The sequence below is a fragment of the Sapajus apella genome, unplaced genomic scaffold (assembly GCF_009761245.1).
Source record: "Sapajus apella isolate SASKATOON/1434 unplaced genomic scaffold, GSC_monkey_1.0 scaffold6, whole genome shotgun sequence".
Lineage (NCBI taxonomy): Eukaryota > Metazoa > Chordata > Mammalia > Primates > Cebidae > Sapajus > Sapajus apella.
Genome location: NW_022436946.1, coordinates 14,563,705 through 14,586,256, shown reverse-complemented (window position 1 = coordinate 14,586,256; position 22,552 = coordinate 14,563,705). Strand labels below are relative to the sequence as shown.

Here is a 22,552-nt window from a genome sequence, read left to right as displayed (position 1 = left end):
AATAGGGAAGGGACGGTGGGGGGTGGGGAGCTGGGGAGAGATAGCAAGGGGAGTGATGCCAGATGTAGGTGTTGGGGAGGAAGGCAGCAAATCACACTGCCACGTGTGTACCTATGCAACAATCTTGCATGTTCTTCACATGTACCCCCAAACCTAAAATGCAATAAAATAAATAAATGGGAAAAAAAAAAAAGAGGAAAAAAAAAAGATACAAAAAAAAAAACCAGAATCAGAGAAGACTTTGGTGATACAAACTCATCAGAGATCCACAGCTACAAATACATGCGTGCTTTAATCTAGATGAATCCAAGAACAAGTACCAAATATTCTATATGGAATTATTCTCAAGTAGAACTTCAGCTTTAGTTTATAAGGACTAAAATTTCTAGAATCAAGTTATTTCTACCAAGGTACACAATTTTTCACTTAATTTGTATAACAAACCTGCTTTAGTCTTCTTTTTTGTTTTTTTTGGTTTGGGTTTTGAATTATCTTCCATGCTGTCTTCTGCGTTTTGTTCCATTGAACTTATTTCACCATCTTGATGAGAATCTGAAGTAACTGGTCTAACTGGAGACTCCTTCTTTTGTTGACCTTCAACTGTGTCACCAGAGATGGTCAATGTACTACAAATTTAATCCAAATATCAGCCGTTACAGATATATTATCATAAGAATTATTATTATTCATGATGCAACAGAGTGAACAGTAAATAAAAGCAAAGATAATCCTAAAATCACTATTATTTTCTCTTAGGAGATGTATATATTTTCTTATACACTAAAATGGTTAGCTGTCAAATAAGTATCATAGGTAGTATTTTATACTTCATGAGGAGTTACATGATTCAACTAAAATTGAGCTCTAAAGCCCAGAGGAAAGGGAAATTGTATTAATATTTTATGAGCAATTGATCTCTTTACATAGGACTTATTGAAGCATGCCTACCCGCTGCCAAGTAAATGATGAATCAACAAATTTTTAAATTAACTTATTTAAAGGTATAAAAAGTATTCTAGGTTTGTTCTGTCTTCAAGAGGCTTCACATGCACAACTTTTGATTTCTCTTTTATAAGACATGGTCTTACTCTGTCACCCAAGCTGGAGCGCAGTGGTATAATCATAGCTCACTGCAGCCCCAATCTCCTAGGCTGCAGCAATCCTCCTACCTCTGCCTCCCAAATAGCTGGGACTACAGGCACATGCCACCATGCCTGGCTAATTTTTGTACTTTTTGTAGAGATGGAGTGTCACCATGTTGCTCAAGCTGGAATTTCTAGGTAAAAATTAATTCCTTGTATTTTCCAGTGATTGGTGAGTCACTAAATTTTCAGAAGACTATTACTAAAATTAAAGTCTATATCACATGAACTAGTAAATGGTAAAAAGTGGCAACCCAGAAGCATACTGACTTCAAAGAAAAACCAGCCTATTAATATTTTAATTGATCAAGTAAAAAATATGCATTTAAATAATAAAAAATTAACTTCCAATATTTTTAGTCATCTTTCAAAACAAATGGGTTGAGGACAATAAGAGTAGAGACATATTTCAAATTAGTCATTCCAGAAAGCCATTCTATTTGATCACATCACCAAACACTATTCTTTAAGAACAGCTACGCTTTGCATGCCACGGTCATGGGTTATTCAAAATTCATGAGCTAACCCTATTTCACATTGCCTGTGGCTTACCAGTCTACTACAGAGGAAGTAGCTATGAGAAAAAGAAAGATTTATAGTATACTGTGGTAGGCGGCCTTTAAGATGGACCTTACCGATCCCCACCTCTTCATATTCATGTCTTTGTGTAATCTTCTTTGAGTGTGGGCTGAGCCTAGTGACCTAATTCTAACAGACAGAATATGATAAAAGTAATGAATGTCACTTATAATATTAGGTTCCAAAAAGACTGTAACTTCTGTCTTGCTCTCACTCTCTCCGAGTCCTTGCTCTGGGAAGCAAATGGTCATGTTGTGAGTAGACCACATGGAGAAGTCCACATGGCAAGGAACCTGGCCCAAAGCCAGTCAGGACCTGAGGCCTACCAACAGCCACATGAATGAGCTTAGACCTGGATCCTCTAAGGTCTTCTAACAGCTATGTCATTGACAGATCCTTCCCAAGTCAAGGCCTGAGGTGATTTCAGTCCTGGCTAATATCCTGACTGTAACCTGTGATTGACAGAGACACCCAGCAAAGTCACTCCCAGATTGCTGGTCCATAGAAACTGTGAGACAATAAAAGCTTGTTGTCCTAAGCTGCTAAATTTTGGGATAATCTTTTTTTTTTTTTTGAGAAGGAGTCTTGCTCTGTCACCAGGCTGGATGGTAGTGGTGCGATCTCAGCTCACTGCAACCTCTGCCTCCTGGGTTCATGCAATTCTCCTGCCTCAGCCTCCTGAGTAGCTGGGACTACAGGTGTGTGCCACCATGCCCCGCTAATTTTTGTATTGTTGGTAGATATGTGGTTTCACCATGTTGGCCAGGATGGTTTCAATATCTTGACCTTGTGATTCGCCCGCCTCATCCTCCCAAAGTGCTGGGATTATAGGAATAATCTTTTTAATGGAGCAACAGATAACTAATATATACTATCATGTCCCTGCAGCAACCTGGTTTGCTATATCTTTGTTACTACTCGTCACCTAGCTTTTGAAAAGAGGGGAATTATTTTTAGCTGAGGGCTTTAGGGGAAATTGATCCAGAATGCCAAGGGACAGTCACATATAGAATTTTTCCACATCAAGTTGTTTCTGTAAAGGAGAACTGCAGGACAGAACAAAGTTAATTATAGCAGTTAAAAGGCATTTTTATTTTACTGTTTTCTCCAAGTAGAGAACATATAAATATGTATATGTTCATTTAAACTCACACCCTATATACAAGTACATACATATATAACCATCGTATAGAGAAAAAGATTAGAATACCAAATTGCCAATGGTGATTATCTTTAAATAGTTTTTGTACAATGAGCTACTGTTATTTGTATAAGAAAAAAATCTATTATTTATATACCCAAACAGGCATTTGTAACTCAAAAAAGGGGAGGTAATGAGGTTTCTATTACTTCAAAAGCAGATATAAGTGAGTAGTTCAGGGCAGAGACAAGGTTCTGGCTCAGCCTCTTACTAGTTCTGTACTTCAGTTTCCTCATCAGCAAAATACGATAAATACTACTTTTCCTCATAAGACTGTCATAAGAAATAAATAAGTTAATTCTTGTAAAGCATCTAGTACACAGTAAGGTGTTACGTAAAAGTTAGCAGTTATTATCTTAGTGGCAGTATTTCCAAATAAAAGCCTAAGAATTTTCTTAGTTAAATCACAAATAATATTCAAAACCTGAAAGTAATAGAGTGCTTTTCTAAGAGGATATTTTATATTTGTCAATGTAAAAATACCTTGTTTCAGCTTTAGGAACTTTCTTTTTTTTCTTTTTCCCTTTTTCACTGCTCAATTTGTCTTCATGGAATAAAGAATCTGAGGGAAAGTAACTCAACTGTTCTTTCAGTTTCTTTCTTATTTTCTTTTTAATCTCCTTTGCTATTTCTTCAGTTACATGGCATTGATATGCTTGCATCAGTGCTTCATCCTCTTCTAAATCATTCTTTTCTCTTTCCTCATTTGCCTTCTCACTTTTCTGATGACCAACACCTGGTTGTGGCTTTGTATGTGCTTTCTGGTATGTAGAATCAACCCTCTTCTCAGGAGTTTCTGGTTTCATGTCTTGTGTAGCCAACTGGGGCACCGTCTTTATCACCTTTTTATTTGGCTTTTCCTGTTTGTCTTCCTCTACACTAACATCACCATTAGGATTTTCAGTTGCTGACTGTGTATTCCTCAACTTGTTTTTAGTGACTCTCATGTTCTTCTTCAGGTTGTTAGTGTTAGTAGCACTTACATCATCACTTGTAGTTTCTTTAATATGGTGAAGATTGCTTTTAATAGTGTCAGGCTAACAAAAGAAGACACAATAACAAAGTTTCAGCTATGCATTGATTAGTTATACAAAGAAAAACCCACTTATTAATGTTAGGCAATGTGGAATTATTGGGAGGATTGTTTTTTTTTTTTTTTTAACCTGGACATAGTGATACTATTTTAGAGCATTTGATGAGTACTCTCACAATTTGTGCTTCCAGAATTTGAATAGTAATCTCTGAATCTAACTTCAGATTAAATGAGTTAATTGACATGGGAAAAAAAGTACTTAAAGGCCTTTAGGGTGTGAATTAATTCCTCAAATCTCAAATGCTATTTTCCTCATACATATTTTCCTTGTGATCTACACTCTAATGTAATTAATAGGTATTTAGGAAATTGCTAAAAAAGCCATTGAATGTGACATTTCAGGTTACCCAATAGGAAATATACATGGGTCACTGACGTTGCTTCATAATTCACTCTAAAACCAAAAGTCTGCAGCTCTAAGATCACCCTGCAGTTAATCCAAGTATATTACTAAAAGGCTGCTAAATATTACATATTAAGTTAAATCAAATGATAGACTAAGCACAATCATGTACCTCTTTCCCCAATTAAAATTATTTAAAATGAGATATATTTTTAATAGAAAAAAATCAGTAAGAGTCAGAGTCAAGTAATATAAGGAGGAGGAGGGGATAAGCCAGAGGATGACCAATCGAGGAGCTGGGATGAACAGCTGTTTCCCACCACCATTTGTGTTGACTTTCACCCATGGGATTACGCGGATGAGCACAGAGAGAAAGGGCAGTATGCTTCAGGTAGGTACAATTCCCATAAACTACAGAGGCAGTCTATGTTAAAAACAACCAACAATCAAGGGAAGAGAGTGTCTCAAATATAAAGATGACTTGAGAACTGAAAATTAACAAACACTAAAGGAAGGTAGCACAACGAAGGAAAGCTATCAAATCAAATGCAGTAAATAAAAGAACACCAAAGGAAAATAAATATCAAAAATAATAATTTAACATAAGCATAATTAAGAAATTCAAAAGCATACTGGACCAAGAAAACCAAACTGCTGATATTAAAATAAAATTCTGAATCATATATAAGTTTAAAAGATGTGTTGAAAAACAGAATGCACAAAAACCATTGCTGTGTATTCCTCAGTTTGTTTTTAATGACTCTCATGCTGTTGTTCAGGTTAGTGTAGGCAGTACTTACATCACCACTTGTAGTTTCTTTAATATAGTGAAGATTGCTTCTAATAGTGCCAGGCTAAAAAAAAGAAGACATAATAACAAAGTTTCAGCTAAGCATAGATTAGTTACATAAAGAAAAGCCCACTAACTAATGTTCTACAATGTGAAATTCTTGGGAAGATTATTTTTTTACCTGGATACAGTGATACTATTTTAGAGTATTTGATGGGTACTGTCATAATTTGTGCTTCCATAATTTCATTAATAATCTCTGAATGTAACTTCAGATTAACATTTTGGATTAACACTTTGCATTCATTTTGTAGTGCAGAATGTTACATGTAATGTATGGCTGTTACATGTTAACATTTGATGCTACAAGATGAACCTAAAATCAAAATGAAAAAATGTGCCAGAAATGAATAAACTTACCAAAACATACTGGAGTTTGATTTTTGAAACTCCCCATATTTTAAAAGTAGTTAGAAAGCATCCAATGTATATGGAAAGGTGATTTTAAAAACGCTGAAAGAGCTAGTATCCCAATACATATCTAAGATCTGACCATCTCTAAGACTCTTTTGTTCACCTAAAACATACTTCCAAATTCTACCTGTTCTTTGAGGGTAAATTTTGATGCCATGTCCTCCAAAAAAATCTTCACCAATCAAATCTAATAAAAATAACCTTTCCCTTTAAAAAAACCACATGTTCTGTTTTAGAAGCAATATTTAATTTAAAACGGAAGAAAGAAAGAAGGAAAGAAAGAAAGAGGGAAAGAAAGAGCAGGAAGGAAGGAAGGAAGGAAAGAAGGGAGGGAAGGCAGGGAGGAAGGGAGGAAGGGAGGAAGAGGGGAAGAAACCCAGAATATTAAAAAAAAAAAAAAAAACCATAAAACAAAAAACCAAACCCCAAAGCTAGCAGAAGACAAGAAATAACCAAGATCAGAGCAGAAATGAAAGATATAGAGATACAAAAAACCCTTCAAAAAATCAATGAGGCTGGGCATGGTAGCTCACGCCACTTGGGAGGCCAAGGTGGGCAGATCACTTGAGGTCAGGAGTTCGATAACAGCCTGGCCAGTAAGGTGAAAGCCCATCTCTACTGAAATGCAAAAATTAGCCAGGCATGATGGTGCATACCTGTAATCCCAGCTACTCGAGAGGCTGAGACACAAGGATCACTTAAGAATCAGACACAAAAATGATAAAGGAGGTATCCCCACTGACCCCACAGAAATGCAGATACCCATCAGGAATACTATAAAAACCTCTATGCAAATAGACTAGAAAATCTAGAAGAAAGATAAATTTCTGGACACATACACCCTCCCAAGACTGAACCAGAAAGAAGTTGAATCCTTGAATAGACTAATAACAAGTTCTGAAATTGAGGCAGTAATACATAGCCTACAAACCAAATTAAAAAAAAAAAAAAAAAAAAGCCCAGGACCAGATGGATTTACAGCTGAATTCTACCACAGGTTCAAAATGGAGCTGGTACTATTTCTACTGAAACTATTCCAAACAATTGAAAAAGAGGGACTTCTTCCTAACTCATTTTATGAGGCCAGCATTATCCTGATATCAAAACCTGGCAGAGTCACAACAAAGAAAGAAAAGTCCAGGCCAATATCTCTGCTGAACATTGATGCAAAAATCCTCAATAAAATACTGGCAACCAAATCGAGCAGCAAATCAAAAAGCTTATCCACCACCACCAAGTTGGCTTCATCCCCAGGATGCAAGGCTGGTTCAACATATGCAAGTCAATAAACATCATTCATCACATAAACAGAACTAAACACAAAAAACACATGATTATCTCAATAGACACAGGAAAGGCCTTCGATAAAATTCAACATTGCTTCATGTTAAAAACTCTCAATAAAGAAGGTACTGACGGAACATACCTCAAAATAAAAGCCATTGATGACAAACCCACAGCCATACCGTCCAAAGTAATTTATAGATCCAATGCTATTCTTATTAAACTACCACTGACATTCTTTACAGAATTAGAAAAAACTACTTATGAAACCATAAAAAAGAGCTTGTATAGCCAAGACAATCCCAAGAAAAAAAAACAAAGCTGGAGGCATCACACTATCTGACTTCAAACCATACTACAGTAAACAAAACAGCATGGTACAGGTAAAAAAACAGACATATAGACCAACAGAACAGAAATACGATCTCAGAAATAAGACTACACATCAACCATCTTATATTTGACAAACCTGACAAAAACATGCAATAGGGAAAGGATTCCCTATTTAATAAATGATGCTAGGAAAACTGGTTAGCCATATGTGGAAAATTGAAACTGGACCCCTTCTTTACTTACACTTTATACAAAAATTAACTTAAGGCAGATTAAACACTTAAATGTAAAACCCAAAACTATAAAAACCCTAGAGGAAAATCTAGGCAATACCATTTAGGACATAGGCACAGGTAAAGATTTCATGACAAAAATGTCAACAGAAATCGCAATAAAAGTAAAAATTGACATTTATGTGGCCAACGAACATATGAAAAAAAGGACCACATCACTGATCATTACAGAAATGCAAATCAAAACGCCAGTGAAATACCATCTCACACCAGTCAGAACGGCCATTATTAAAAAGTCAAGAAACAACAGATGCTGGTGAGGCTGTGGAGAAATAGGAATGCTTTTACACTGTTGGTGGGAATGTAAATTAGTTCAACCATTGTGGAAGACACTGTGACAATTCCTCAGAGATCTAGAACCAGCAATCCCATTTGACCCAGGAATCTCATTACTGGGTATATACTCAAAGGAATATAAAAGGGATACAAATCATTCTATTGTAAAGGTACATGAATGCGGATATTCACTGTAGCACTATTCACAATAGCAAAGACATGGAATCAACCCAAATGCCCACTGATGATAAACTGGATAAAGAAAATGTGGCATATATACACCAAGGAATACTAGGCAGCCATAAAAAGTAACAAGATCATGTCCTTTGCAGGGACATGGATGACAATGGAAGCCATCATCCTCAGCAAACTCACTCAGGAATAGAAAACCGAACACTGCATGTTCTCACTTATAAGTGGGAGCTGAACAGTGAGAACACATGGACACAGAGAGAGGAACAACAAATACTGGGGTCTGTCAGGGAGGTCAGGGGAGGGATAGCATCAGGATAAACAGCTAATCGATGGGGCTTAATACCTAGGTGATGGATTGATAGGTGCAGCAAACCACCATGGCACACGTTTAGTTATGTAACAAACCTGCAAGTCTTGTACATGTACCCCAGAACTTAAAATATTTTAAAATTGTTATTTTTTTCAGAATCTTCTGTTTTCTTTCTATGAATTTATCTATACCTCAATAACCTTGAATTTCCATTATGTTAAAATGGGGCACATGTAAATTTTTCTTTCTACTTTTTCAGCGAGTACCAATAATGTAGCACCAATATACATAAATTGTGAGAATACCCCTGGAGAAAATAATTAGCAAAAGAGCTAACCAAGATTTAGAAATATAAGAAATATTTATGGTCTCAAGAAAAAAATTTTAAAATTGAAACTCCAGGCAAGCTAATTGGAAAAGGCCCAGTTTTTGGTTTATTTACTGTTGATCTGTCAGCCTTTGTACTAACAACATTAATTTTATGACTTCATATTTATTAATTTCTCTTTTCCTTTCTGTTTTTTAAATATTGCAGTGAATAAAGTTCCCAGAGTATCTTAGTAGCATCTCTACATTTCATAGGATTATATTGACATTTTTATTACTTTTTAAATAGGCTGTTTTGTGGTTTTGATTTCCTTTGCCCCTCTAACAGCTGTACGGGATAAATTCCATAGTTTGTAAATTATAATCTTTTGTTAACTTCTAGTTGTACTGTACTAGCATTTAAATAAAGAGTCTCTTTGTGGAATTTAACAGTATCATAGATCAAATTATGTTTGAATTCTGAAACGCCCCAAATACATTTGTTCATCTTCCTATTGTATCTTTGCCCATCTTTTACCTCTTTAAACCATTCAAGTTTTTTTGCTTTGGTTTGTCTGCTATTAAAATTAGCTTTATTAAGCTATAGCTTACATACAATAAAACCCACCAATTTTAAGTGTATAATTAAATATATTTTGGCAAATGTATACAGCCATGTGACCACAACCATAATCATGACATTAATCATTTCCATCATTCTACATGTCCTTTTACAGAGTCAATGCCTTCCCTTCATCCCCTACCCGACTCAACCACTTATCTGGTATCACAATAGCTTTGCCTTGTTTAGACTTTCACATAAATGAAATTATACCTCTATAGCCTTTTGTATCTGGCTTCCTTCATTCAGCACAAAGCTTTTTGGATTCATCCACGTTGCTATATTTACAGCAGTTTATTCCTTTTTTTTGTGGAATAGTATTCCATTGTATAGTTATATGCCATATTTTGTTTCTCCATATACCAATTAATAGATATAAATTTAAAAAAATAGATGTAAATTATTTCCAGTTTTGTGCTAGTATTAGATATGTTTTCACTTGTCTTGTGTAAATACCCACAAATGGAATTGATGTGCTATATGGTAAGGAGATATTTAACTTATTAAATAATTGCCATACAGCTTTTCAAACTGGCTGTACTACTTTGTATTTCTATCAGCAATTTCTAAGAGTTCCAGTTACTTGATATCCTTGTCTGCAGTTAATATTGTCAATTTTTGTTTTGCAGCTGTTGTAATAGGTGTGCAATGGTACCTCAGAATTGTTTTAAACTGCATTTTCCTAATTACTATGACAACAAGAATCTTTACATGTCTTTATTTGCTATCTATAGCTCTTCTTTGGTTAAGTGTCCAAATCTTTTGCTCATTTTTATTAGGTTGTTTTCATATCAGTGAGCTGATATGAAAATATTCTAGATACATCTTATCAGATAGTGCTTTAAGAGTACTTTATTCAAATCTATAGCTATAAAACATTTTCATTTTCATAGCAATGTTTTCAATGTTCACAAAGTCCAATTTAGCCCTTTTTTCTTTCATGGTTCATGCTTGTGTATCCTGAGAAATCTTTGCTTAACCCAAGGTTACAAAGGTTTTACCCTATGTTTCTCTTATAAGGTACACAGTTTTAGCTTTTACATATGTCCTTGATCTACTTCTTGCTAATTTCTAAACACAACATGGTCCCACGTTTATTATACGTGAATATCTGATTGTTCCAGGACCATTTGTTGAAAAGATTATCCTTTCCTTTAGTGAATTACCTTGACAACTTTGTCAAGAGTCAATTGAACATATATATTTGAATCTATTTTCATACCCTATTCTGCTCCACTGCTTTATATGCCTGTCTTTATGACAATACCAGACTGTCTTCATTACTATGGCTTTATAATGAGTTTTGAATCAGAAATCATAATTCCAACTTTGTTCTTCTTTTTCAAAATTGTTTTGGCCATTCTAGGTCTATTATTTACATTTCCGAATAAATTTCTGATTTTTTGACTACCTGTTCTATTAATTTCTGAAAGAGGATACTGACATATCTAACTGTTGCTACTGATTTGTCTATTTCTCATTTAGACTTTCAAGAGAAAAAGTCTCCTGGCATATTGATTAGAATAGAATTAAATCAACAGATCATTTGTCAGAGAATGGACATTTGACAGTGTTGATTCTTCTGAACATGAACATGTTCATGAACATGAACATGAACATCTATTTATGTAGGCCTTTATTTTCAGCACTTTGAGCAGTTCAGTGTACAGGTCTTGAACATTTTTTGATAAATTTATCCCTGAATACAATATTTATTTTTGCTGTTACAAATTATTTAAAAATTTAATTTCAAATGATTCATGACTGGCATAGAAATACAATTGGTTTTTAAACATTGACCATATACTCTGCTAAACTCCCTAATATAGACGGTCCCTGAATCACAATGGTTCTATTTATGATGGTTCAACTTACAATTTTTATTTTATGATGGTACAAAAACAACACACATCCAGTAGAAGGCATACTACTGATACAATCTACTGATGATATCATACTACTGATAGTATATCATACTACTGATACAATCATTCTGTTATTCACTTTCAGGACAATATTTAATAAATTATGTGAGATATTCAACACATTAAACAAAATAGTCTTAGTATTAATTTTGCACAACTGCAGGCTAATGTAAATGTTCTGAGTATACTTAAGGTAGACTATGCCAAGCTATGAGCTTGGTTGGTTAGGTGTATTAAATATATTTTCAACTTATGATACTTTCAAACTACAAAGGACATAATCCCATCATAAGAAGGATCTGTAACTCTAGCAGCACTTTTTAAAGATTTTGGGGGATATTAACATAGACAATTATGTCATCTGTGAATACACAGTTTACTTCTTCCTTTGCAATCTGCATGCATTTAAAACTTGCATTATTCCATTTATCAAGGTCTCCAATACAATTGTGAATACAGTACCTGACACATGCTCAATTTTAGAGCAAAAGCATTCAGTTTTGTGCCATTAAGCATGATGCTAGCTGTGAGTTTTTTAGATGCCCTTTATTAGGTAGAGGAGGTTATTATCTATTAGTTTGTTTTTAGACTAATTTTTGTTTTTTAGTCAAATGCAGTACTGACAGTATGAGTACAATAAGGAGTTCAATCTGTAACTGACTGTGAACAATCCACTGAGGTAACTTATTACCTTAGGACAAGTCCCATCTATTGTTGGTTTAAGAGTTATCAGGAATGGGTAATAAATGTCGTCAAGTCTTTTTTCTCCATTTATTGAGATGATCACATGTTTTCTAATTCAATCTTTGGATATGGTGAATTAAACTGAATGCTTTTTCTCTAAGCTGAACTGACAGTATTTTCCTGGCATAAACTATACCTAGACATGGTGTATTATCCTTTGATTTTCTAATATTTTGTTGAAGATGTTTGCCATCTATTTTCAAAAGGGATTTTTGACTGTATTTTTCTTGCAATCTTTGTCTGGTTTGGGCAGCAGTGTAATTACTGCCCATAAAAGGGAGTGGACAAGGATCCCCTCTTATTTTGTAGTCTGGAAGAGTTTGTACAGAACTGGCATTATTTTTTCATCAAATGTTTGGGAAAAGTTACTAATGAAGTCACCTGGGAGCAGTTTTCTTTGACAAGATTTTTAACTACAGATTCCATTTTTTAAAAAGATATATAATGATCAAGTGATCTATTTTGAGTGAGCTTCAGTAGTTTGTGCCCTTCATGTAATTTATACATTTTATCTAAACTGCTAAATTTATTGTCATAAAGTTACTCATAATACTCTTATTATCCTTTTAAAGTCTGTAGCTTCTACAGTGAATACCCTCTTACAATCCTGATATTGGCAATTTGAGTCTTCTTTCCTTGTTTCCTGATCAGCCTGGTTATAAATAGTACAGAAGAGTTAATTCATGGGCCTGGGTTGCTAAAAAGCTGCAAATCCCAAGAAAGACCTGTTTTTAGGACCAGTCCTTAAAATGCTGTGCTTGATAAGAGTGTTTCTAAATGCCTGAAGCCTTGGTCCACACCGTAAGTTTCACCAGAAAGCTTATGTTAGCAATATGATTTACGGTGAACAAGAGTTTTTGTTCTGGGGGTTTGGAGTCTGAGCAGCTGAGGTCAGTCACACAGGCAGTGAACGCACTGCCTCTACACAAAACCCACGCAGCCCTCCACACATAATCATGAACATCAAGGCTTGGGTGAGCTTCCCTGGATGGCAACAATTTGCACATTTTGCCATGTTGTTAGTGGAATTAAGTGAGTCCCGTGCAACTCTACTAGGAGGGTGCACCTGAAAGCTTGCACCTGGTTTCTCCTGGGCTGTGTCCCATGCACCTTTTCCCTTTGCTGATTTTAATCTGTATCCTTTTGCTGTAATAAACGGTGTGTGTATAACAGCTTTTGAGTCCTGTCAGTCTCTCTACTGAATTATCAAGCCTGGGAGTGGCCATGGAAACCCCCAACACATATAATCAATTTTATTCTCTTTTGAAAAAATTGCATTTGGATTTACTGAGATTTTCTATTTCACTGTTTTACTCTTCTTATTTCTATCCTGTGTTTGTCTAATTTGTTCTTCATACTTTTTTAAGGCAAAAGCTTCAATGATGGATCTCAGACCACTCCTCATTTTTAATATAATGCTACAAGTTTCCTTCTAAGTAATGCTTCAGCAGCATTCCATAATTTTTAGTTACTTCAAAATATTTTCTAATTTATTTTGTGTTTTCTTCTTCAATATATTGATCTGGTCTTATTGAATTTCCAAATATTTGGAGATATTGCAGATAACTTTTGGTTAATTATTTCTAGTTTGATTCTGTTGTGGCCCAGGAAAACTTTGTATTACTTTAAAATTTTATATATAAAACAAAGCTAGTAGACTTGTTTTATGGCCCAGAATGATGTCTGTCTTGGTGAATATTCCATATGCACTAGAAAACAATGAGTACTCTGTGATTGTTGGGTACAGTGTTCTCATAAAACTCAAGTCAAATTTGTTGATGTTATTGAAATCTACATTCTTATTGATTTTTTTGACTATTTGTTATATTAATTTCTGGGAGAGGATATTAACATACCTAACTGTAATTGATGATTTTTCTATTTCTCATTTCTATAAGTTTTTGTTTGGCATATTTTGAAGTTTTGTTATGAGGTTCATACACATTCAATTTTATCCTTGACACTGACACCTTTATCATTAAAAATGATTCCTTTTTACCCTTGGCAATATTCTTTATTCTAAAATATACTTCCTCTGATATCAATGTAACAACTCCAGCTTTCCTTTTACTAGTGTTAGCATGGTATATGTTTCCATCTTTTAAATATTAATCAATCTATGCCCTTATATTCAAAGCAAGCTTCTTATAGTCAACATATAGTTGGGACTTATTTGCCAATCTGACATTTTCTACTTTTATTGGGTCTGTTTGATATTGCTAAGTGTAAATATACCATTCTATTTTTTCCTTTCTGTTTGTCTTATTTATAGTCTCTTTGTCCTCTATTCCAGCTGTCTTTCCCAACAGTTTTTGTGATTCCATTGCAACATTACTGGCTTTTTAGCTATCCTTTTTAAAAAAAAATTATGAAGACTCTAGGTTTTATAATACACATATTTAGTTTATTATTGTTGATATGGTTTGGTTCTGTGCCCCCACCCAAATCTCACATTGAATTGTAATTTCCATGTGTTGAAGGAGGGGTCTGGTGAGGGGTGACTGAATCGCGGTGGCAGACAGCCCCCTTGCTGTTCTCATGATGGAGTTCTCACAAGATCTGGTTGTCTCAAAGTGTGCAGCACATCCTCCTTTGCACTCTCTGTCTCTTGCTCTGGCCATAAGTTCATGCCTGCTTCCCCTTCACCTTCTAACATGATTATAAATTTCCTAAGGTCTCCTCAGCCATGACTCCTGTACAGCCTGTTGAACTGTGAGTCAATTAAACCTCTTTTCTCATAAATTACCCAGTCTGCACTCTGTTGCCCAGGCTGCAGTGCAGTGGCATGATGTTGGCTCACTGCAGCCTCCACCTCCCAGGTTCAAGTGGTTCTCCTGCCTTAGCCTCCTGAGTAGTTGAGACTAATTATTTTATTTTTAGTAGAGATGGGGTTTCACCATGTTGGCAAGGCTGGTCTCAAATTCCTGACCTCAGGTGATCTGCCCACCTTGGCCTCCCAAAGTGCTAGGATTACAGGCATGAGCCATGGTGCCCAGCCTCAGGTAGTTCTTGCTTGAGAACAAACTAATATGAAAACTGGTACCAGGGAAGTGGGACATTCCTATAAAGATACCTAAAAATGTGGAAGTGGCTTTGGAACTGGTTAACAGGCAAAAGTTGGAACTGTCTGAAGGGCTCAGAAGAAGACAGCAAAGTCGGAAACTGCATAGAGACTTGTTGAATGGTTATGACCAAAATGCAAATACTAATATGAACAGAGATGGCCAGGCAGACGAGGTCTCAGATGGAGATGAGGAACTTATTGGGAACTGGAGTAAAGGCTACTCTTGCTATGTTTTAGCAGAGACTGGCAGCATTATGCCCCTGCTCTAGAGACATTTAGAACACTGAACTTGAGAGAGATGATTCAGTGTATATGGTGGAAGAAATGTCTAAGCAGCAAAGTGCTCAAGATGTGGCCTGGTTGCTTCTAAAAGACTACGCTCATTTGCATAGAGAAGGAAATGACCTGAAGCAGGAACTTATATTTAAAAGGGAAGTAGAGCACAAAAGTTTGGGAAATTTGCAGCCTAACCATGAGGTTAAAAAGAAAAACCAATTTTCTGAGGAGGAATTCAAGGCTGCAGAAATTTGCATAAGTAAAGAGAAACCAAATGTTAACAGCATAGACAATGGGGAAAATGCCTCCAGGGCATTTCAGAGATATTCACAGCAGCCCTTTCTATCACAGGCTGGAGGCCTAGGAGGGACAAAATGGTTTCATCGGACAGGCCCAGGGTCTTGCTGCTCTGTATAGCCTTGAGACATGGGGCTCTGTGTCCCAGCTGCTCCAGCTCCAGCTGTGGCTAAAAGGGGCCAAGATAAAGCTTGGGCTATTAATTCAGAAGGTGAAAGCCCCAAGTCTTGGCAGCTTCCATGTAGTATTGAGTCTGTGGGTGTGCAGAAGGAAAGAGTTGAGATTTGGGAACCTCTGCCTAGATTTCAGAGGATGTATGGAAATTCTTGGATGTCAGGAAGTCCACCGCAGGGGTGGAACCCTCATGGTGAACCTCTCCTAAGGCAGTGAAGAAGGGAATGTGGGGTTGGAGCCCCCCCCCCAAGAGTCTCCACTGTGGCACTACCTAGTAGAGCTGTGAGAAAAGGGACATTGTCCTACAGACCTCAGAATAGTAGATCCAGACAGTTTGCACCATGCACCTGGAAAAGCCACAGGCACTCAACACCAGCTGGTGAAAGCAGCTTCAGGGGCTGTACCCTGCAAAGCCACAGGGTGGAGCTGCCCAAGGCCTTGGGAGTCTACCCCTTGTGTCAATGTGGTCTAGAAGTAAGGCATGGAGTCAAAGGAGATTTTGGAACTTTAAAATTTAATTACTGCCCTGCTGGGCTCTTAACTTGCATGGGGCCTGTAGCCACTTTGTTTTGGCCAATTTCTCACTTTTGGAATGGGAGCATTTACCCAATACCTGTCCCCCCATTGTATCTTGGAAGTAACTAACTTGTTTTTTATTTTACACATTCATAGATGGAAGAGACTTGCCTTTTGTCAGATAAGATTTTGGACTGTGGACTTTTTGGGTTAATGCTGAAATAAGTTAAGACTTGGGGAACTGTTGAGAAAGTATGACTGTGTTTCGAAATGTAAGAAGGACATGATATTTGGGAGGGGTCAGGGGTGGAGTGATATGGTTTGGCTCTGTGTTTTCAACCAAATCTCCTGTTGCATTACCCCACACATTGAAAGGAGGACCTGGTGGGAGGTCATGAGGGCAGACTTCCCCCTTGCTGTTCTTGTGAGTTCTCCTGAGATCTTGTTGTTTGAAAGTGTGTAGCACTTCTCCCTTTGCTTGTTCTCTCTCCAGCTCTGGCCATGTAAAGACTGTGCCTGCTTCCCCTTCCACCATGATTGTAGTGTCCGGAGGCCTCCCCAGCCATGCCCCCCCATACAGCCTGCTGAACTGCGAGGTGACTAAACCTCTTTTCTTCATAAATTACCCACTCTCAGTTAGCTCTTTATAGCAGTGTGAGAGAAAACTAATACAATTTCCTACCATTAAATAATGCCACTTCACATATATTTTAAGAAATTCAGCCAGGCATGGTGGCTCATGCCTGTAATTGCAGCACTTTGGGAGTCCAAGGCAGATGATCACATGGACCCAGAAGTTCGAGACCAGCCTGGGCAACATAATGAGACCCTGTCTCTACAGAAAAAACAAAAATTAGCTGGATACGGTGGTATACACCTATAGTCCTAGCTACTGAGGGTGTAGAGGTGGGAGGATGGCTTGAGCCCAGTGAGCTGTGATCTCATCATTGCACTCCAGCCTGGGTGACAAAGTGAGATCCTTTTTTTTTTTAAATTTCATTAAAAAAAAATATGGAATGCTTCACGAATTTGCGTGTCATCCTTGCGCAGGGGCCATGCTAATCTTCTCTGTATCTTTCCAATTTTAGTATATGTCCTGCCAAAGCGAGCACGAGAGCCTGTCTTAAAGAAAAAAAAAAGAAGAAAGGCACTTACAAAAGTATGCTTCTATTTATTTCCTCCCATACTTTGTGCTATGTTGGTCTTATGGTTTGAACGTTCGTCCTCTCAAAAACTCATGTTGAAATTTGTCCTTAATTTGGCAGTGTTGAGAGTTGGGGCTTTTAGGCGGTGATTGAGTCATGAGGACTTTGCCCTCATGAATGGATTAATCCATCAATGGGGCTCCTAGCGAAAATGAAGGTGAAATAAAAACTTTCTGAGGACAGAGAATTTTAGGTTGACAATTTTTTTTCATTACTTTAAAATGTTGCTCCATTGTCTTTTAGCTAAAATAGTTTCTGATGAGAGGTCTGCTGCTCCTATACAAAATGTCTATTTTCTCTTGCTGCTTTAAAGATTTTCAATTTATCCTTCATTTTCAGCAATTGTGGTATGATGTACGTTGGCATGATTTTGTTCATATTTCTTCGTTTATGACCTGTTGAGCTTCTCTGATCTGTGGGTGTATTGATTCCACACAATCTACAAAGTTTTAGTCATTATTTCTTCCAATGTATTCTGTCCCTACTCCTTAGATTTCAAGTACACCTAAGTTGAAAAATAGCCAATTTTAAGTTACCAATAGTTTAACAATCAATTTACAAAATTCCCTAATATTTAACAACCAGCTCTTATAAAGCTGGACAGGCCATGCCAGCCCACCACTGGTTTTTTGTGTTTGATTTGAATAATTTATATTGCTATTTCTTCACATTTATTGATCATTTTAATGCATTGTCCAATACGCTAATTGCATCCAGTCAATTTATAATTTTGAATACTATTTTTTTTTTAACTGCAGAAGTAAGATTTGGTTTTTGAAAACATGTTCTATTTCTTTCTTTCTTTTTTTTTTTTTTTTTTTTTGAGTCGGAGTTTTGCTCTTGTTACCCAGGCTGGAGTGCAATGGCACAATCTCGGCTCACCGCAACCTCCACCTCCTGGGTTCAGGCAATTCTCCTGCCTCAGCCTCATGAGTAGCTTGGATTACAGGCACGCGCCACCATGCCCAGCTAATTTTTTGTATTTTTAGTAGAGACAGGGTTTCACCATGTTGACCAGGATGGTCTCGATCTCTTGACCTCGTGATCCACCTGCCTCGGCCTCCCAAAGTGCTGGGATCACAGGCGTGAGCCACCGCGCCCGGCCCTATTTCTTTCTTTTACATCTTTTTTATATTTTCCCATTCCTCTCCTAGGGTCTGTTTCTATTGATTGACTTACCTTCTGGTAATGGGTTGGATTATCTTTCTTTTTTTAAATGCCTGGTAGATTTGACTGAATATCTGACATGATAAATTTTATATTGTTGATGGGTGGATTTTATTTGGAATCCTTTAAATATTGCTGGGCTTTGGTCAGGGATACAGTTAAATTACTTCAACCAGTACATCCATTTAAGGCTTTTTTTTTTTGAGAAGGAGTCTCACTCTGCCACCCAGGCCGGAGTACAGTGTTGTTATCTTGGCTTACTGTCGTCTGTGCCTCCTGGGTTCAAGCAATTCTCCTGCCGCAGCCTCCAAAGTAGCTGGAACTACAGGTGCTGACAACCATGCCTGGCTACTTTTTTTTTTTTTTTTTTGTATTTTTTGTAGAGATGGGGTTTCACTATGTTGACCAGGCTGGTCTCAAACTCCTGACCTCATGATCCGCCCACCTCGGCCTCCCAAAGTACTGGCCCAACCCACTTAGGCTTTTTAAATTTAGTTATCCCTTGAAAATATTGGGGTTCTAAATTTGTTTTTGCTAATTCCAGTCCAGCACTTATAAAGGTGAATGAACACATGAAGGACGTTATTAATACCTAGAAAACCGAGAAGATTTTCTACTCTTTTAAAATCAATTCAGTGCACAGAACAAAAAGTTTTAGAAAATGTAATTTATAAGACAAAGAAGGTATCATCTCTACAAAAGAACTGTTATAAAAATAAAGTGAGAGAGGATAAGATCTATAATATAGTACACCCAATAAGAGTGAGCAAAATATAGCTTAGCTTTCCCTTTTTAAAAGAATGTGTATGCAACTTCAAAAATAATTATAGCTACAATTTGAGTGCTTACTCTTAGCAATTTATATTTATTTGTTCCAGTTACCATTGCTGAGTATCAAACAACTCCAGGCTTAGCAGTGTAAAATAATAAGCAGTTTATTATGCTCTGAGCCCAGCATATTCTCTTTATTTATCAAGCCCCTCTTATCTAATTCCTGATGCTTTGATCCCACAATCCATCACTTCAATCATCACTTGCCATTTTCATGTACTTCCTATCCATCACACTTTTCTGGTAAAACTGCAGGCACTGTTCCAATTTAGTGAACTTTATTTCCATAACTATAACCAGGCTATTGAATACTGCTGGAAAAACCTGAACCACTTCAATGATGGTGTATTAGTCCATTTTCACACTGCTGATAAAGACATACCTGAGACTGGGCAATTTACAAGAGAAAAAAGTTTAATGAATTTATAGTTTCACATGGCTGGGGAGGCCTCACAATCATGGTGGAAGGCAAGGTGGAGCAAGTCACATCTTACATGTATGGCAGCAGGCAAAGAGAGAGCTTGTGCAGGGAAATTCCCATTTTTAAAATCATCAGATCTCATGAGACGTATTCACTATCACAAGAACAGCATGAGAAAGACCCACCCCTATGATTCAATTACCTCCCACTAGGTTCCTCTCATGACACATGGGAATTGTGGGAATTACAATTCAAGATGATATTTGGGTGGGGACACAGCCCAACCATATCAAATGTTGTATGTACTGTCACTTTTCTACCAACATTCTATCAAAAAGCCTTGCTTGATACCTTACTACTAATACACTTTTTAAATACCTTTTTGATAAGCAAAAACATCACCTTGGTATTCCAATTTGAATTTCTTTTAAAATATTACTACATTTTATTAATCAATGTTATTTTCTCTTGTATCTGGTTTTATTTTTCATTCCTTTTGCTCACTTAGCTATAATCTTAATATTTATGGCTTCAATTTATACAACTTCTTTACAAGTTAACAACAGGAATGAAACTTATTCATAAGGTTGTTCCAAGGATTACAGGACAATAATTATAAAATATCAGAAGGTCCTTCTGATTCCACATTATGTAGCTGCCCAATAAGCATGAGCAATTATTATCATTAGCTATGTGTAAGAGTATTAGTGCTATGACTATAAAAATATTACGTATTTTTCTCAGTGAACTGGCTTAGAGTCAGATTTGGTTTTTGACAAACAAGTATCTTATACACATCAGATGTATTCATTCATTCATTCAACAAATACTTAGAGTCTTCTGTGTACAGGCAGAAAACACTGTCTTCATTTGGGTAGTCTTTTATCCCTTTTATGACCAGAATATTTTAGAAGGTCTTTTATCCCTTTGAAGACCATAATATCTTTCCACACCGGAAGGTTAAACCAGCCGGCTATTTTAATTTTCTTATGTAAATATCTGCCTATTCAATTTTTACATTTAAATTTTTTGAGTTATCTGAAATATAATTTTTAGTTTGTGAGATAAAATGCCTTCCCTCAAAAACTAAAGCAACCTGACAATTAATTATATTTACAATTTCTTGAAACATCTAGACAATTAATTATATTTACAATTTCTTGAAACATCTAGAAGAACTACACTCTCCTCATTCTTTGTATTTTTTGTTTTGTTTTGTTTTTTAAGATGAAATTTCACTCTTGTTACCCAGGCTGGAGTGCAGTGGCATGATCTCAGCTCACTGCATCCTCCACCTCCTGGATTCAAGTTAATTCTCATGCCTCAGCCTCTGGGGCAGCTGGGATTACAGGTATGGCAATATCATGCCTGGCTAATTTTTTGTATTTTTAGTAGAGACTGTGTTTCACCATGTTGGCCAGGCTGGTCTTGAACTACTGGTCTCAAGTGATCTGCCTTGGCCTCTCAAAGTGCTGGGACTACAGGCATGAGCCACTATACCTGGCCTTTTTTTTTTAATAGTTTATTTTCCTGTTGTATTTTTCTGCATCAACTGTAGTCTAATTTTGTCAACTAAAGAAGTCACCCACTGGAGACTGTTACAATTGGATTAAACCTAAAAATTAATCTGGAAACACGTGGTACACATAAAGTGCAACCTATCTGTTGCACTTTGGACAGATACCTATTGAAAAAAAGCTAGCATATATGTTACATGCCTTAATACATTTACTTCAAGATTATTAAACAGTTATGATGAAAAGATGTTGAGAAAAATTAAGTTCACCCTGCCCCCATGGCTCCCATGGGGAGGATACCTTTTAGTTTATAATAAGTGGTACGTGGGTAACAGCTGCCTACTTGGTATATTCCTGAGTTATGTGTATATGTAGAACACCTGTGTATTAATAGGAATCACCTGTCAATAAGCAAATAAATGCGTGGATGAATCTCTGTTCGGGGCCTTCAGTCCCGGGGAGGTGCAAGCCCCGCAGGCTCTCAGGCTGTTGGTCCCCAGGATAGATCCACTCTGTTGGCTATCTGGGTGTCTGTCTCTCTCAATACCTTCAGCTTGCCTGGGTGGTGGTCTCCTGACCGAGCTGGTTCTTGGGAAAAAGACATCTTCCCTTGCAGGTCCTGATTTTAAAGGAAGAAGCTGCAGCCTAGGTATCTCCCTTTCCAAAGGGACCCATGGAAAACTATTGAAATCATACATAATATGCCATGTATATGTGTGGATTTGCATTTTCCTAGAACCACACAGGGTGTTCTAGGTTTGGTGCCTACATATATGGTTTTCACATACATAAACACCAAAATGTTCTAAAAAATCCATTACTGTCCCGTTTCCAATTAAAATGATAGTTTTTTCCTTGCTATTTTTATATTATATGGTTTTTATTCAATTTATTTGCACTAGCTTATTAATATTGACTGATATCCAATTATTAAGCTATTCTTGAGTTCCTGGGGGAACTATCTGGCTGAGACAGATTATTCTTTTAACATGATTAATTTCAATGTGTTCATATATTTATATATGATTTTTTGTTCTTTGAATACAAGTTCATGAAACAGCTGTAAGTTTCTTTTCAGAACTGTCTATATTTTTGCACACTTTTAAACTTGTCATTTTGTTTAATGTGTGAATCTTGCAAGCAAAATACCTGATATTTTATTTCATATTAGTAT

The 22,552-nt window shown here is 36.5% G+C and overlaps 1 protein-coding gene and 1 non-coding gene across 11 annotated transcripts in view; both read right to left on the bottom strand.

Annotated features, from left to right (window-relative positions):
• The window catches only part of AHI1 (Abelson helper integration site 1), a 214,049-nt gene that overhangs the window by 181,582 nt on the left and 9,915 nt on the right, over positions 1–22,552 (bottom strand). For 9 of the 10 annotated variants that reach the window (XM_032274708.1, XM_032274711.1, XM_032274712.1 and 6 more), the window contains 3 exons: positions 5,159–5,212; positions 3,406–3,959; positions 445–626 (listed from right to left, as the gene is read on the bottom strand). In XM_032274708.1, coding sequence (XP_032130599.1) covers positions 445–626; positions 3,406–3,959; positions 5,159–5,212 — 790 coding nt within the window. Of the gene's footprint in view, positions 1–444; positions 627–3,405; positions 3,960–5,158; positions 5,213–5,329; positions 5,525–22,552 lie in introns of all 10 variants that reach the window. The other variant, XM_032274713.1, reaches the window with a different exon arrangement.
• LOC116549885 lies at positions 17,243–17,349 on the bottom strand. The gene has a single exon (XR_004268142.1). It is a non-coding gene; the product is annotated as a U6 spliceosomal RNA (small nuclear RNA).